At 37.3% G+C, this 18,767-nt stretch overlaps 3 protein-coding genes across 3 annotated transcripts in view; all 3 read left to right on the forward strand.

Annotated features, from left to right (window-relative positions):
* LOC137657320 (beta-TrCP-like) overlaps positions 1-8,994 on the forward strand; it is a 51,759-nt gene extending 42,765 nt beyond the window's left edge. The window contains 2 exon segments of the mRNA XM_068391654.1: positions 1,861-2,021; positions 3,371-8,994. Coding sequence (XP_068247755.1) covers positions 1,861-2,021; positions 3,371-3,374 — 165 coding nt within the window. The 3' untranslated portion in view covers positions 3,375-8,994.
* A 7,690-nt stretch (positions 8,995-16,684) lies between these two features.
* LOC137657321 (uncharacterized) lies at positions 16,685-17,062 on the forward strand. The gene has a single exon (XM_068391655.1). It carries the CDS (start codon positions 16,685-16,687, stop codon positions 17,060-17,062), a length of 378 nt encoding a protein of 125 aa, XP_068247756.1.
* A 128-nt stretch (positions 17,063-17,190) lies between these two features.
* LOC137657322 (uncharacterized) lies at positions 17,191-17,964 on the forward strand. Its single transcript, XM_068391656.1, has one exon. It carries the CDS (start codon positions 17,191-17,193, stop codon positions 17,962-17,964), a length of 774 nt encoding a protein of 257 aa, XP_068247757.1.
* The last annotated feature ends 803 nt before the right edge of the window (positions 17,965-18,767 follow it).

Below are 18,767 nucleotides of genomic sequence, written 5' to 3' on the forward strand. Positions count from 1 at the left end.
AAAAATACATGTTACTTTAAAAATGTTGATATAAAGTACATTAGTCGTGAGGTTCCAAATATTTTGGTTTTAACTGTTTAAAAGTTTTGTAAAATTGGCATTTGTTTGCTATTATTTTGGTACCTTTTTTTTTTCTATTTTATATGATATGGTTAAGGAGGTTTATTATTCAGCATTTTATATCGAAAGAACTTAGGTGAACTATTAGGGCCTCGTGCTAGATAATTTGATACCTTTATTATTAACTGTACAGTAATACTGTATCTCTTTTTACGAGTAACTTGCAACACAATAATTTTGGTACACTGAACTTTTTTATCAAGTAATGACGAGATGAGCACGTGTACCCATGTGTCACCCACACATTGTTTACTGGCTTTTTTGGCTGATTTGTTCCCCCCTAAGCTCAAAGCCTGACATTCACTTTCTCGACAGAACTAGTAGAAGAATCTTCTCTTGTGCACATCTTCAGTATCTTTTTGTTTTTGTACATTTTTCACCTTATGTTCTTTTAGGTTGTGATTGCTATTGTTCATTAAGGACTTTTTGTGCTCTGTTGTAAAGGTAACATTATCATTACCGTGGCCCCAATTGTGATTAAAAAATGGACTGCATGAAGTAGAAAAAGCGTGCAGCCTACCGGTAAAACTTCACATTTGTACAGCAACGTCCATGACTGGGTCAGTGAAAATTCGGAAAAAAAAAAAAAAGTATCGGACAATGCGGAACAGGGCACGTCATTGACGGATCTTGCGGCTACGTGATCTTAACACTGAAAGAGTGGTGATATGATCTCGACACTGGAATTTCTCTAGTTTGCTGGATTGATAAGAAGCAGTTAGGTGGTATGGTAGTTTATGTCCTCATTTATGAAAAGCAATAGTATTGGAGCTGAATAAGCAGCAGTATTAACCCTTTTACCCCCAGGCTCTTTGGAAATTTCCAACTCTTAACCCCCAGGCGGTTATTTTTTTCCCAGCACATTTTGCAGTATATTTTTTTTAAATTGCTCTAACAGCCTTAATTTTTGTCATAGAGAGGTCAGGTTGGTCTCAGTCTCTTGGAAAATGCCTGAATTTTCTCCAAAAAATTATCAAAAATATGAAAAAAAAAAATTTATAGCATTTTTTTTGCAAGGACGTATCGGTACGTCCATGGGGGTAAAGGGATGGGTTTTGTGAAACGTACCAGTATGTCCTTTGGGGGTAAAAGGGTTAAGAGAATGTGCAGATTTCAATCGATGAGGAGATGGTAAGATTGTAGGAAACCCTGCAAAATTGTATAAAATTACGATTTTGTCAGGGGAAGTACTGAACCTCTTTAGTGACAGCACTGCGATGTTGCATGAATACGACAGTATAAAGAGAAGAACAAAGGAGTCTACTCTAGATAGGTTCCTTGTCAAAACTGAACGTAAAAGTGTAAAAAAAAAAAAAAGTCTAGAAAGTGTAAATTAAGTGATGCAGTTAGTGAGAGTTAATGCCGTTCAAGAGAACTCACGATATTTTACCCGACTTTATATAGTTTCTCCTGCCAATCATTAACCTATTCCTCCTCTTCTAATTTATCAACAGTTCTATTTTTTATTGTGAATTAAGTTATATTCATTTTTAATGTTAGTGGTTTTAATTTGATGTTCGTATAACATTACAAACCTTTAAAAATTGGTATACGTATTTTGGACGCGTATAATGCATTGATGGTTTTAATCTTCTGTAAAAATTATTTCGGTTTACAACAAGCTTGCTCCTGAAACGGCTTGTACTCTTATACCTAAGTACTGCTGTACATAGTGTTGTAACGATAATGATATTTTCCTTTTGAATTTTTAATTACTCTTATGATGATTTTCTCTTCCAGGAACATTCCGGCCGAGTGTTTCGTCTGCAGTTTGACGAGTTTCAGATAGTCTCTTCATCTCACGATGACACTATTCTCATTTGGGATTTCTTAAATTGTTCCCCGCCCGAAGGTTCTGGACCAGCTGGTGGTCGTGGGTGCTCGCCAACAGGAGATGCAAGGTAAGCTTTTCTAGTTTCAATGTGAAACTTTTTCTTAGTTTTTGTACTGTAGTTTAATTTAAACTTTTCAAGTTGTAACGCAAATCTTATACTTAGTCTAGATTTTGTATTGTAGTTTAATTTTATCTTTTCAAGTTGTATTGAGATTCGTGTACTTAGTTTATATTTTGTATTGTAGTTTAATTCCATAAGGGCAGATTTTCAGGTACTGTATATCGGTAATATGTTAGATTTTAGGTAGATTAATCTCTCGGTTAAGAATTTCATATTGATTTTCTTGGCTGATCTATTTTAGGTTTGTTTTGAGTAGAAGTAATTATTCATTAGCAGCACCTTAGAGTCCTAAATCAAAGCGCACCACCTTGGCATTAAATTTGTTCATGTTTATGGCAATTTCAATTGAAAGAGTAAAGTAATTAGTGTCTTTTGTATTGGGATTGTACCAAGAATTGTTGATTGCACCTTCATAGGAAGCTAGGTAGCACCAAATCTGTAATATCCCTTGAGCCCCGGCTGGTACTATAGTCCATTTCTTTTAGCGATGCATATTTGCACCGACTCGCAGCGGTGCTCTTTTAGCTCGGAAAAGTTTCGTGATCGCTGATTGGTTGGAATTATGCAGCCTTAATATTCTCTGTATTTATGAAAAATATGAAACTTGTACTTAGTAAAACTCTTCAGAATGAATTTTGGATAGATATTCCTTGTGGGTATTAGCTTTTCAAAACTGAAACCGTTTTGATTTTGTATCGATTGACCATAGATTGCCTTGAAGTTATATAAGTTTCAAGAGCTGGGCAAACTGCAGATTGTATAACATGTTAATTTTTAAACTAATGAAACCTATATTGGTTGGTCCTGTGTTTAAGAATACCATCAAACCAGGTTATTTGAAGCTGCCAGAGATTCTACATTAAGAAGCCAAGATGTCAGTCGATGAAGCGTAGTCAAGAGCAGGAAAAGCTTTTTACATATTAAGCCTATTAACCCTTTTACCCCCAGGCTATTTGGAAATTTCCAACCCTTAAATCCCTTGGGGTTATTTTTTTCTCAGCACATTTTGCAGTATATTTTTCTTAAATTGCTCTAATAGCCTTAATTTTTGTCATAGAGAGGTCAGGTTGGTCTCATTCTCTTGGAAAATGCCTGAATTTTCTCAAAAAATTATCAATAATATGAAAAAAAAAATTTTTTATAGCATTTTTTTGCAAGGACGTACCAGTACGTCCATGGGGGTAAAGGGATGGCTTTTGTGAAACGTACCAGTACGTCCTTTGGGGGTAAAAGGGTTAATCTAAGGACTGATATCCCTGTTTGAATTACAAATATTGACTTTTTTCTCTTTACAGCTAATGGTATGGAGACCTAGTGATCTAGTGGTTATTTGTGTTCTGAAATATTTGGGAATGTTCAGATGTAAGGAGACATTCCATATGAGGTGGTCCGCAAGAGTGCATTTCCATGCTGCTTTTGAGGACTCGATGCAAACTCAGTGCTGTTGTGAGACATTCTAGTGTTAGTGCACTGTTTGTGCACCTGTGGCACTGGACCTGCATGTGCCATGCAAAAAACAAGGCACCTCTGCTCCCCTGGCCCGTCCATTCTACTGTGGTGTGATAGGCAAATTAGATGACTTGGGTGCAAAGCCACACGGAAAGTTTTGCACTTGTGGTTATTGCAGTACTTGTGTCCTCTCTTGACTATATTTGCAACCTGGGGTTTAATTACATTGTGTGAGTGAAAAATCTAAAAACTTTTATTGTGTATATTGGGAATAACTCGAAAAAATTGTGGAACATTTTGAATGTATGCTGCGAATTACATATTTTTTTGCATTAATAGTATGAGATCAGCAGTGCCTGTTCTATTCTGCACCCTTCATTTTTATCATCGTCATTAACTCCCCAAGAACTGCATCACGAAGGGACTAAAGGAAGATCCTTTGAGGAGAAACTAATTTTGACCTGCTTCCAACAGTGATTAATATGATCAGTGACTTCGTGATGCGAGCATTTTTTTGTATCTTTTGTTTTTCGTGAATGTTGAACTGAAAAGTTATGAATAGTTAATGATCTCAGTACACCAGTGTAAAAATGGGCTTCAGCTGATTCAATCCTCTTAATAAGATGTATTAAGATGTGGATTTAAGTATATGGAGCTCAATGCTCTCTTCTCAGTGGATGGTGAAAATTATGCTTCCGTTATCAGAAGGTATCTGGTGGCAGAATATGCTTTTGTGTAATTTTTTTTTTTTAAGTGCAATAACTGAGTTTTTAAGAAGTCCTCTCCTGAAAGTTTTGCAAAATATAATTAGCTGTTTGTATTGAAGACTCGGAAATCAAAAACTCACGTTAGCTCCTGGGAAAGCTTTAATAAGTGGTCTCGTTTGTTATTAAAATCATTCTGCGTTTACTGGTATCGTGTTATTGAAACTTAGGTACATATTGTAAAAAGCTAATAAAAATTATAAGAATATGTTACATTACCTAGTATACATTGTTTTGTAAACTGTAGATTTTGAGGCGGTTTCATTTTGTATGAAAATTTTTTGTAATATTTCCTTTACTGTGAACTTTTTTGTTTTTTCATAGTTTCATCTTTCTACCCATCTGTCTTAAAAGTCAGGGTTAGTGACACCGCCAGCATCATGTTCATCCAAACCAGGCTCTCGCCTTAATCTTTACGCGATTAGAACATATTTTTTATCCCCTTTTCCAATTTTACTCCTTATATACAAATTGTATGTATATACAGTACACCACTGTATATATATATGTATTTATGTATAAGAAGTGTAAGTCAATCATGTAGATATGCAAGTTTGGCATTGTTCAAGGGGGCCAATGTGGTTGTTGCGATACTTCATTCCAGTGAGAATTTGTTATCCAATAAGTCCATCTGATGACTGGTGATGTCCATAGTCCATAAAAATCTACTTTTTATAGTTTAGGGATATCTCTCAATCTTGAAGCAGCGTATTCCTTTTGTTGATAACTTGAATGTTAATCGGTGTATAAGGGGAGGGGGAAGCAATCTTCTTACGGGGGTTATTTTCAGTCGGTCATTTCTATTTATCCTTTGGTGAATCATTCGCTGGTGTAAGACATCGTGTGAATGATAGCTACATTTATGCATTTATGCAGCTATTCAGAGCCAGAAACTTGCATACATTCATACGCTCCTCCTAGTAGATGTTTTACGAAGGGTGCGGTTTGCTTTCCTTTGGACGTTTACACATCATTCAAGAGTATTCGATAGCACTTGTTGCAAGCCTCACTTGTAAATAGACCTAAGCTTGGTTATCATTGAAGTTTCCTTTTTGCATTTTCGTGGTATATTTTTACTACAGACCTAAGTTTTGACTGGATTAGGATTTGTTACTGTACTGACAGTCAGCAGACGACAAATAGTTATCCATTTTCTAACCTCAAAGCAAACCTTATTAATTCAATTATATTTCTAAGAGCACGGGTTAACCCCAATGTGTTGATTCTTTACAGTTTAAAGAGTAGTTGAAAACTGACCTTTTCCGCTCAGCTGCTACTCATGAATGTCATTTGAATGTTTGTGGATATTAGGGAACGGAGAATCGGCTAGCGACGCAGTTCATGGAAAATGTTTATCATCGGCGTTGACTGTTATCCTATTTACTTAACAGCATGGGTATGTGAAGTTGCACAAAGAGCTTTGATAACAAGTTTATCTTTTTGAGACTGATTGATTGCCGAGAGTGCTCAGTTACATTGCTTGGTAAGGTTTACAAGTGTCTTACATTATTTGTTTTTAATCATTGGCCGTACAGTTGTAGGATGTGTGAGCAGCAGGAAATTGTGGAAACTATAACTTCCATACCAGAATTGCTAATGCAGGATTTTATATATGAATATATATACACATAAATCCCTGAGAAAATGGACATTCTGAATGAGGCTCTTAACCAAATTTTGTCATTGGTTTGGTGTACGAATAGTTTACTTGACACATGAATTTTTCCTGCTTTTTCCTTGCTCTTTCTCTGTCTTTGGTTGTCTGTCATTTGTAAAGGATTGTCATACCTTTGGAGAACTAAATGAAGGCACAAATAGATTACGAATACCTCATATACAGCTGTAGGTATAAAGATTTTTTATATATTAATGGCATTGGTATTGTTTTTGGATTCTGTTAAAAATTATTATTACTGTTGCATCGTCATTAGTTATATCGCATCATCATATCCCACACATACAATATTTGTTTCCTTCTTGATATTGGTGGTTATAAGAGTCGCTCGTACTCACTTTCCTGTACTGTATATATGAGAGCTTTAAGAAGTTCCTGTTTATCTCTGCTATTCTGATTAGGAGTTGGGGATTTTTTCTTGATGTCTTTGGTCGTTATCTATCGCTGTTTAGAATCTTGACTCCCGTCTAATACGTCTGGAGGCCGTTGGCCAGACTAAACAGGCTATATCCTATTGCTTGAAAGTGTATATTCTTCATTATTTCCATGCAGTTAGTAGCCTTGACATTAAGTGTTCTCCTAGTCATATTTGCTTTATGAAGATCTAATACGTCATCCACATAACATACTGTCTTTAGTGTCCTTTTTACTATTTGCGGTCTATTATAAAAATCTTTTCCCCTTTCTGTACTGTTTGTGTAATGGAGTGACACCTGTGGGTCATAGTAGTGTTGGGTGTTTGAATATCGGAGGAATTTGTCTTCAACCTACGTAGCGTTACCCTGTAAAGAAGCTGAGAATGTGTAAGAACAGATGTCCAAAGATTTTAGGGGGCCGTGATAGGAAATTGTCAGGGGATTAAAAGGTTATCATGTGATCCATTTTTTTTAGGTAGTGGAAGCCGCCATATGTAATGGTTTTATTTTTTAAATTTCCTAAGGCTTAGACAAATCACTTTCATTTTTAATTCTTGTAGGGAGTATTGACTGGCCTAGTGGTACAGGATGTTTACAACGCTTCCAGGAGTCTAAAATTACTGCCAGGGAAGCGTTATCAACGTTATAAAGGCTGACCGAGAAAATATCTTGCAGTGATTCTAGCCTTCGGGTAGCATTGTTAACGTCGTAGAAGCCGAGCCCAGATTGCATATGGTGAAGCGTAGTAACCGTTATAGAAGCAATAGAGAAGGAAGTTTTTCATTCATGTATCAGAAATTTGTATGGCTGTTTTTTTTTTTTTATCTTCCCCTGACATTGTCTTGAAACCCATGTCTTTGCTCCAAGAATTTAGAAAAATATTTTGATAATCTGAGTACCACGACTTACAAAGAAAGATGGTAACGTTAAATTTTGCGTACGAGAGTAATCTTAATCTGACATCAAATTTGTATCATTAGCAGCTTCTGTAAGGTAGCTAGATTGTATTTTCGTTACGTACTGCAGCGGTAAGTGTCTGCGGATACAGTTATCGTTATAAGAGCAGATTCATTCTGTGGTTTGTGGGCTCATCAAACAGGCGTGAAGATTGATAGAAGGCGGGGTCCATAACGCAGATAGCTTTGTCGAGACACAAGTACTAATCTGCCTTTTGAATATAGTATACATAAAAATATAATAGTGATGTAATGTCAAGTCTGTCCATATATAAATTTAGGAAGTATATGGTGTCCCAGTATTGTATTTGTAAGCAGGGAATGAGTAGGAGGAAGAGTCCTAGTTATTACATACTATAAGAAAGGGGATCGCATGAGAAAATGTCACATCTTAAAACTCCCATTCTGTGTTTATTCAAATGAATTCACATGAATTTGTTCAAAGGTATTTCCCTAATTTGTATTATATTATTATGGGCTCTCTTAAACTTTCTGAACAAGCCCTCCTTATCTCGATAGTCTTCTACTTAATCTCTAGAAGTGACGATACGTATATACTTTTGAATATCCCCGACTCCTTGATTTGAAAGGCTGATGCTTGTTAGGATATTCAGGATATCTTTTCAATCCTAATTTTTCTTGGGTTTCATGTTCAGTAAGGGTAAATTAGCTTTCTTATGTGGGAGGGGGGGGAAAGGTTGTATTTGTATATCGACTCGTCTAAAGTACACGAAGAATTTATTGCCTGGCCATATCTGTAGGAGTGATTTTTGATCTTTTGAAGTCATAATATTATGGTACAGTTAAAGATTATGGCCATTTTGAAAATTATTTTTGAAATGTTTTATTTATTTTGATTTGGAAAAAAAAAAATCAGGTGGTAGTATATAGGGCCTTAATGGTTGACTTATTATTGAGATAACTGCATTTTTTCTCTCTCGTTTCTCTAGGTAAGTAAGTTTTGTTGTAAGTGAATGAATGAATGCTAGTTTCTCATCACTCACTCGCTCATTACTTTCACGTTCATGTGGCGTACAGTGTTCGTCTGTATTCCATTTTCACTGGGCATAATCATGAATCTCCCTTGGCTGCATAATAGAAGAAGAAAATCCATCTGTCACAAGTCATCTTGCTTATTGCCTGTGAAACCTCATGTATTGATTTTTTTTTTTTTTCCTTTTCTTTTTTATTGTGTATTACTTTTAAGTTTGTGTTTCCAACTTCACCTCTTCCAATCCTACTAGTCATTTCGTCGACAGATGGGCACCTTTTGGTTTTGCCAGTCGTGTTTATTCGTGCAAATTATCGTTTGCATAGATTTTCGTCCAGTTTTTGCTCATGTTGCCACAGTACATCTCGGTACATTTCATTCATCCCATCGACATTCGTCACACGCATCAGATTTCATCTTATTTTCATAGCATTCGTTTATATTTCTCGCAACATCAATTTGCACCTTTGACATCGGACGCGACAGTCCCCATCATCAGTCCACGTTCTTTACCATCTCCAGGTTTCTGCCAAGGCTTTCTTTGCCTGTGCTATTATGTTAATATGTCATATTTGTTAGTTGTGAGTGTTTTAAAACCACCATTACCCGTCATATTTTGTAGATTTATGAGTCACTATGGATCACTTAAATAAAGACATTTCATGTAAGGAGAGTTTTGCTTATCCTTTACATTTATCTGGTTTTCCGAAACCTTTTGGTGTTCATTATTAGTTGGAATTTAAATGATAATTTGGGTCATGATTTATAAATTTATATTGTGAAAAATTGAAAATATTAACGTTTCCTTTATCCTGGTTTTCTGAAACCTTTTGGTGTTCATTATTAGTTGGAATTTAAATGATAATTTGGGTCATGATCTATAAATAAATTTTGTGAAAAATTGAAAATCTAGGAGTTTGCATATAATGAAATTAAAATGTTAAGGAGAGTTTTGTTTATCCTCTAAATTTTATCTGGTTTTCTGAAACCTTTTGGTGTTCATTATTAGATGGAATTTAAATGATAATTTTGGTCATGATTTATAAATTTATATCTTGTGAAAAATTGAAAATATTAAAGTTTGCATATAATGTGAGTTATAAGTTTATATTTTGTGAAAAATTGAAAATCTAGGAAAGTGCATATAATGAAATTTCAATGTTTTCAAGGTGTGGAGCATTGAATCATGATTTTCTCCAGCCTGAAGAGGGCCAAATAAGAGCCTATTTAATTTTGTACTTATTATCCATCACATTAGTTTGTGGGATTTTTAGCTTTGAACTGAAGTAGATGTAGTTAAAGATTATTTAACAGATAATTAGAGGTCTGTGATGATTGTACTGTAGTTTGTTTGTTTTTGAGTTATCAAATGTTCCATACCTTTGTAAAATTTGTTTTGTAACTTTTTGTAGTTGTAGTTATTAGCCAAATCTGTTCAAAAGACTGCAAAGTTTCTGAGAATAGAATTTCATGAGTAGAAGACTTGGTTTTCTATGTAAGAAGGTTGTACAAAGATCAGCTTAGTTATTATATCCACAACAAAAAATATATGGTTTCTTTGTAAGAAGGTTGTACAAAGATTAGCTTAGTTATTATATCCACAACAAAAAATATATGGTTTCTTTGTAAGAAGGTTGTACAAAGATTAGCTTAGTTATTATATCCACAACAAAAAATATATGGTTTCTTTGTAAGAAGGTTGTACAAAGATTAGCTTAGTTATTATATCCACAACAAAAAATATATGGTTTCTTTGTAAGAAGGTTGTACAAAGATTAGCTTAGTTATTATATCCACAACAAAAAATATATGGTTTCTTTGTAAGAAGGTTGTACAAAGATCAGCTTAGTTATTATATCCACAACAAAAAATATATGGTTTCTTTGTAAGAAGGTTGTGCAAAGATTAGCTTTGTTATTATATCCACAACAAAGAATATATTTAGCCAAAAAAGTTGATGAAAAGATAAGGAACCATTTCCATCGCGACATGTATTAGTGAGACCAAAGCCAACACCATCACACTGCTATTCAAGTTTTTGAAAGAATTATTCAAGATCTTCATCATAAGTTTCATGGTGACTATCCACAAAGCATTTTAATTTATATCTATCCTCTTAATTTTTACATAACATAACTGTTGGGTTTTTAACCCTGGATAGGTACGCTACTCGGACACCCCTTTAAGGGTATACTCGGTCGCGCGCGACCCCGACTCCAAAAAAAATTCAGGAAAAATTTAGTTATGCATCAATCTGTATTGTTTGACTTGCTAAAAATACTTCAAAGAATGCTAAAAACTACTGAAAATATAAATGATACCCATCTACAAAATAGCTATTTATAGGAAATATATTAAAAATTTAAGTATACAAAAAAAAGACGACGTAAATTTTCACAAAAAATAGAAATATACATATACACAAATCCCTTTAGGGACACCTTCTTAACCCAGGTTGCAACTCTGTACTGAATAACGTCCTTGGTTCTGGCACCAGGCCAAATAGCCTAAATTTCAGACTAAAATAAAAACAAAGTTTGTTCATTAGTTCATGCTCCCAAGGTTGAGAATAATGGTGTATATGGTCCTTCCTGTATTTTTTATTTTACCTAAAGATATTGTTCTTAATATTTAAGCTATGCTATGAACTGTTGGAATAGCAGGATACTATGAGCCCAAGGGCTCCATTGGGGAAAATAAACCAATATTTAGGTGCCTTAACTACAAGTAATAATGTTAGAGTACTTTGAAGCACAGATGAAAAGCATCAGAAGCCCCCTTCACACCTCCACTAGGACCCTGGAGGGGCCAGTTAAAGGCTTTAAAGGACGCTCACGAATGGAAGTGTCAGATAAGAAAGGAGAAATTTTCAGGATTCCAATGGAGAAAAGTCTCTCTCTCTCTCTCTCTCTCTCTCTCTCTCTCTCTCTCTCTCTCTCTCTCTCTCTCTCTCTCTCTCTCTCTTATTCATCATTAAGACTGGCTGCTAATGAAAGTTAAAGAAAGGTGTTGGAGAGCATGTCTAATAGGGGAAGGAAAATAAGTATGTAGTAGTAGTAGTAGTAGTAGTCGTAGTGTAGTAGGCTAGCAATACTAATAATGATAGTAGTTGTAGAAGTAAAAAAGTGCAGTATTATTGCGGGAGGAGTAGAGATATATGTAACTAGTATATAATCAGTGGCCGTTTCTTGACCGCTGGCTTCGACTTGGCATACAACAAGGCGGGTGGGTTGTGTAAAAATACTTTGGATTGTGATAGTACCTTTTCCTCATTCATTAAGGTCAATGTGGGCTTGGATTCTGTGGTTCTGTTCCTCATTGATTTAAGAAATCCAGAATTATCATTATAGTAATATGTACATGTTTGTATTTTTCATAACCTGCCTTTAGTTTTCTTTAGTGACCCATTTCAACAACATTTATATCTTACTAATGGTTTATTTACTCTGTGGGTTACATATTTATTTACTGCTATCCTGTTTGCTGAGAATAGTCTAGGGAAGGTATATTCTGACAGTCAATTTGACTTGTTAGTGATGCTCAGGCACTTACCTGTGAAACTTGCCTATTTCTACACCTGATATTGCTAGTACCTCTGGTGCTGCCTCTTGGCCCTGGTGTGTTTAATTGATGTTTGCATCTACGCGGATACAAACCCTTCGTCATTATGAGTTTACAGTATTTCCAAGTCAATTTGCTACGACCAGAAGCGCGTAGCTGGCAACCATGTATGATTACTAACTGTTCCTCCACGCTTGGTGAGTGCATGCCAGCCTCATCCTCTGGTCACCGTCCTGGACATTCTCCCACGCTATGATTACAACTACATGTTGTGCTTCAGTGTCCTTTTCTTAAAGTGTTCATATCAGATATACGAGTGGTTTTTCAGGTATATGCGAAACTGTTCCTGCCTTGAAGAGGGTGCCCTTGCCTGCTAAATTGAGAGCATCGCACTCCCCAGGGAGACTTCTTCCATTTGGAGAAGTCTCTTCAAGTTTTCACGTGGTGAACAATATTGCTCTCTCTCCTCGTATGGTGGCTGTCTTCTTGGAAGGTGCCTATTATTCTTTGTCCCACACTCATAGCGAGTCCGGCCAGCCTTGTACACTGAGAGGTCCACAACTGTAGTAACAGAAATAAAAGCAATAATAATAATAATAATAATAATCTTTATTTCAGCAAAAGCCATATACAGAATTACAGTAGGGGTACAGTGGTCTTACATTTTTGACATCAGTAAAAAAAAAGATGAGATATGCAATAATATCAGATATATGATAAACATCAATTAGCAGGTTGACCACAGAGTTCTAAGTTCTGGGTAACAAAATCATAATAGCATTAACGCTTAATAATGATGATAACATGCATATCAGCAAACAAAAAGATAGGAGGAAAAAAAGTGGCGATGACAATGATACTTATGTTGGAACAAAAATTCCTTGTATAATGATAGACCTCTGGGGAAAAAAATAGAATCTAGTCACAGAGCAGGTGGTGTGAAGGAAATACAGGACTTCCAGACAACAAAGATATAACGTAATAAAACACGTTATCATAACATTACTGGGTATTATATCCAAGTTATTTAGTGATGAAGATTTGGCCCAGCCTCACTATCAAAGATTAGTGAATACAATTCATTGTACTGACGTTTCCGTATTCCAGGTTTCCCACATTTTGGATTTTATTCTCGCTGCACTTGCAAGCACATTTTGAATTAGGGGATTTTCACTAGATCGTAGGCGGGAGGTGAGACTTACTATAGAGCGACGAATGATGGTTTTTAGGTTATCCAGTATTTTCAACAAACATCGCTGAAGCTGAATGGTGCCTCGGGGTATTGGTGAGGCGTCTTAGGATATCGTTGTGAATGACTGTGATACGTCTCATCGATTCACGCGTATATTTTGCCCATAGCGAGCAGCCGTACACGTTATAGCAGTAGGTTTGAAATAGGAGTTTTTTGATATCTTGGCGGCAGAAGGCAAATCTTCTTGTCACCATGTTCCCTAGACAACACAATTTACGTCGCCTATTTTCAATGTCAGATGTGTCCTTTAAATCTTTCATAATGATGTGACCTAGGTAAGGAAAATCATTGACAAATGTTAGCTGATGGTTTTGGAGGAAAATATGTGGGTCTTCTATGAATCGGAGCGCTCTAGGAAGGACATTCTAATGCAAGAAATTAAAATTAACCAATAAAGGGGTTAGAATTACAGCACACTGTATTCTATGCAGGTTATGCAATTATTCCGGACCAGGTTGCCTGATATAAGTCTGACAACATTCTGTTTGGCGTGTCATCCAAGTCAAAGGTTCGCCTGCTTTCGAATGCTCGACCTGGTAACGCCGTTTCAAGGCTAGAGAATCACGAGCAAATCAGAGTGCTCACAATGCATTTGACCCTCGCGTGGAAGGGGCTTTAGTGTAGCCAAGAACTGATACAGCATAAACTTGTAAGGACAGTGAGACAAGCGTCACCAAGATCAACTGATACTTTATTCAAATGTGCGTGGGAGTATATTACAAGGTGCGGACGGAAAGGTAGGATGGCGCTGGCGCCAAATCAGATTGAATTGCTCGCCAAAATATATGTGTTTTCTTACACTTACAAATATACGAATTATGAGTTAACAGAAACATGTAATGAAATAATACATATGTCAAAATGTAGCTCTGATAGAGCGGAATACATATACATGGGAAACCACGGTGTGGCGAAAGGAGAATTCAAATAAATAAATAGTTTGTTGATTTTCTGGACGACGAAGGGAGCGGTGTCCTTACAAACTCAATAACAGTACATCTTGGTTTTGTATCGTATTAACCAAAATATTGGTGCATGACCACTGCTGGGAGAATGGGTATGGTGAATAGTGATTTTTATAGCGATTGGCCTGACTTGTGATTTCATGTTCATTTCAGAAAGTTTTCATTTTTTATTACCTCCGCCAAGTAAGTTGGAAGGAGGTTTATGTTTTACTCCCTGTTTGTCTGTGTGTTTCATTGTTTATGAACACCTTCCTTGCCACAAATTTAATCGCAGATTAATGAAACTTACAGGGATTAGCTGTTATGTAAAAAGCTGTAAATAATTAGATTTTGGAAGGTCAAGGTCACAGTCAAGCAAAATGTCCAATTTACGTAATCTGCGATTAGTTTGGACATTGTTGGCAGAGAGATTTCAAACTTGGTTCATATTTGAGTATATGAAAATCCACTCCAATTAATACGTATTAAGGTCAAAGGTCAAGGTCGAGAAATAAGCTGCACCAGGCGGAGGTCTGCGCTCTACTGAGTGCCCCTCTAGTTTTCTGACATAACCTTGCTAAACAACTAATAATTCTTCTTGAGTTACAACAGTTCTAAAATTGTTTATATTTATAAAAAACTAAATATTTACAATGCTTTTGAATTTGAGGTTAGAATTATTTTTGCATGTTATTTTTATGTTAACTTATGATTTTTTCCAATTCAACATGGGTAAGTGTAATGGACTTTTAATTACAACGATTACAATTCGTATGTAATAAAAAGCAATGTGTAGCCATATATTTTTGCACTATATAGCATTTACATATTTACACTTTCTGTTCTCTAAGAATCAGACTCATTCATCTACCACCTACACAACTTAACCCACATTACGGCTAAGTGTCTGGACCTTCTCTGATACAGCTATCATTTTTTTTACAGTGGGGGTTCCCTAGTCTAGAAAGACCTGAAGAACCTGCTTAGTCCACTGGAAATAACAAATATAATTTTTAAACTAAACAGTAAAAAAAAGCAAGTTGTTCATAAGTGTATGAAGGGGTTCCCTAGTCTACAGAGACCTCTAAAGAACATGCTCAGTCCAATTATTTATGCAAACATTGGAAATAACTAACCAAATAGAATTTTGAAACTAAGATAACAGTAAAAAATTGAAGTTTATAAGTGTATGAAGGAACATTTTCCACCTCATGAAATCATTTCATTGTTTTCGAAAGGCAACTGCCAGATACTTAGATGGAGAAATCAAAACTCAATGCATATTTATTGAGCAGATTTTACTGTTAATTTGTCCTGTCTTTCCCAGAAATTTGTAGAAGCATCATAAATGCCATAAAATGCAGTAGAAGTAAGAGGTTTAATTGAAGACGTATTGGATCCTCATTGAGCTTGCTCCATTTTCTTCAAACTGAAGAAGTTGATTGTTCGAACGGTAAGCTCATCTTTTGAATGTAAAATTTTATCATTATTGAATTTAATTTTCTTTTTATTCTTTCCGTGGTTGGTAATATACTGTAAATCAAAATCGTGGACGTGTGTTTTAGACAATGCCATTTTTTTTTTGATATGTACAATAACAGTCGTTGTTTACAGAGTAATAGTATACAGTACATTTTGTTATGGTGTTCCAGATGAGGTACTCTTCGGAACCTTAAACTCTAGCTTCTAGAATCTAACAAAGAACTGCCTAAAATGTGATGTCATTTTAAGAGTAAAAGAATAGTAGTATATATTACTAATAAATTTGCTTAGCTATAAATGTGGATGCCATGGTATATAAGGTTTGTTGTTTGAAGAGTCCTCATGAATGGTAGATGTAAGGGACAGTGACAATACCTTGGAGACTAATCATATATGACCAGAGCTCAAACCCACTCTCCATCACATATGACCAGAGCTAAAACCCACTCTTCATCACATATGACCAGTGCTCAAACCCACTCTCCATCACATATGACCAGAGCTCAAACCCACTCTCCATCACATATGACCAGTGCTCAAACCCACTCTCCATCACTTATGACCAGTGCTCAAACCCACTCTCCATCACTTATGACCAGTGCTCAAACCTACTCTCCCTCACATATGACCAGTGCTCAAACCCACTCTCCATCACTTATGACCAGTGCTCAAACCCACTCTCCATCACTTATGACCAGTGCTCAAACCCACTCTCCATTACTTATGACCAGTGCTCAAACCCACTCTCCATCACTTATGACCAGTGCTCAAACCCACTCTCCATCACTTATGACCAGTGCTCAAACCCACTCTCCATCACTTATGACCAGTGCTCAAACCCACTCTCCATTACTTATGACCAGTGCTCAAACCCACTCTCCATCACACATGACCAGTGCTCAAACCCACTCTTCATCACTTATGACCAGTGCTCAAACCTACTCTCCATCACTTATGACCAGTGCTCAAACCCACTCTCCATCACTTATGACCAGTGCTCAAACCCACTCTCCATTACTTATGACCAGTGCTCAAACCCACTCTCCATTACTTATGACCAGTGCTCAAACCCACTCTCCATCACTTATGACCAGTGCTCAAACCCACTCTCCATTACTTATGACCAGTGCTCAAACCCACTCTCCATCACACATGACCAGTGCTCAAACCCACTCTTCATCACTTATGACCAGTGCTCAAACCTACTCTCCATCACTTATGACCAGTGCTCAAACCCACTCTTCATCACTTATGACCAGTGCTCAAACCCACTCTCCATCACTTATGACCAGTGCTCAAACCCACTCTCCATCACTTATGACCAGTGCTCAAACCCACTCTCCATCACTTATGACCAGTGCTCAAAACCACTCTCCATCACTTATGACCAGTGCTCAAACCCACTCTCCATCACATATGACCAGTGCTCAAACCCACTCTCCATCACTTATGACCAGTGCTCAAACCCACTCCCCACCACATATGACCAACATATGACCAGTGCTCCAACCCACTCTTCATCACTTATGACTAGTGCTCAAACCCACTCTCCATCACTTATGACCAGTGCTCAAACCCACTCTCCATCACATATGACCAGTGCTCAAACCCACTCTCCATCACACATGACCAGTGCTCAAACCCACTCTCCATCAATTATGACCAGTGCTCAAACCCACTCTCCATCACTTATGACTAGTGCTCAAACCCACTCTCCATCACATATGACCAGTGCTCAAACCCACTCTCCATCACTTGTGACCAGTGCTCAAACCCACTCTCCATCACTTATGACCAGTGCTCAAACCCACTCTCCCTCACATATGACCAGTGCTCAAACCCACTTTCCATCACTTATGACCAGTGCTCAAACCCACTCTTCATCACTTATGACCAATGCTCAAACCCACTCTTCATCACTTATGACCAGTGCTCAAACCCACTCTCCATCACTTATGACCAGTGCTCAAACCCAGTCTCCTCCATCACATATGACCAGTGCTCAAACCCAGTCTCCTCCATCACATATGACCAGTGCTCAAACCCACTCTCCATCACATATGACCAGTGCTCAAACCCACTCTCCATCACATATGACCAGTGCTCAAACCCACTCTTCATCACTTATGACCAGTGCTCAACCCCACTCTCCATCACATATGACCAGTGCTCAAACCCACTCTTCATCACTTATGACCAGTGCTCAAACCCAATCTCCATCACATATGACCAGTGCTCAAACCCACTCTTCATCACTTATGACCAGTGCTCAAACCCACTCTCCATCACTTATGACCAGTGCTCAAACCCAGTCTCCTCCATCACATATGACCAGTGCTCAAACCCAGTCTCCTCCATCACATATGACCAGTGCTCAAACCCATCTCCATCACTTATGACCAGTGCTCAAACCCACTCTCCTCCATCACATATGACCAGTGCTCAAACCCACTCTCCATCACTTATGACCAGTGCTCAAACCCAGTCTCCTCCATCACATATGACCAGTGCTCAAACCCAGTCTCCATCACATATGACCAGTGCTCAAACCCACTCTTCATCACTTATGACCAGTGCTCAAACCCACTCTTCATCACTTATGACCAGTGCTCAACCCCACTCTCCATCACATATGACCAGTGCTCAAACCCACTCTCCATCACATATGACCAGTGCTCAAACCCACTCTCCATCACATAAGACCAGATCTCAAACCCACTCTCCATCACATATGACCAGATATCAAACCCACTCTCCATCACATATGACCAGATCTCAAACCCACTCTCCATCACATATGACCAGAGCTCAGACCCACTCTCCATCACATATGACCAGAGCTCAGACCCACTCTCCATCACATATGACCAGTGCTCAAACCCACTCTCCATCACATATGACCAGTGCTCAAACCCACTCTCCATCACATATGACCAGTGTTCAAACCCACTCTCCATCACATATGACCAGTGCTCAAACCCACTTTCCATCACATATGACCAGTTCTCAAACCCATTCTCCATCACATATGACCAGTGCTCAAACCCACTCTCCATCACATATGACCAGTGCTCAAACCCACTCTCCATCACATATGACCAGTGCTCAAACCCACTCTCCATCACATATGACCAGTGCTCAAACCCACTCTCCATCACATATGACCAGTGTTCAAACCCATTCTCCACCACATATGACCAGT

The sequence above is a fragment of the Palaemon carinicauda genome, chromosome 18, assembly GCF_036898095.1.
Source record: "Palaemon carinicauda isolate YSFRI2023 chromosome 18, ASM3689809v2, whole genome shotgun sequence".
Lineage (NCBI taxonomy): Eukaryota > Metazoa > Arthropoda > Malacostraca > Decapoda > Palaemonidae > Palaemon > Palaemon carinicauda.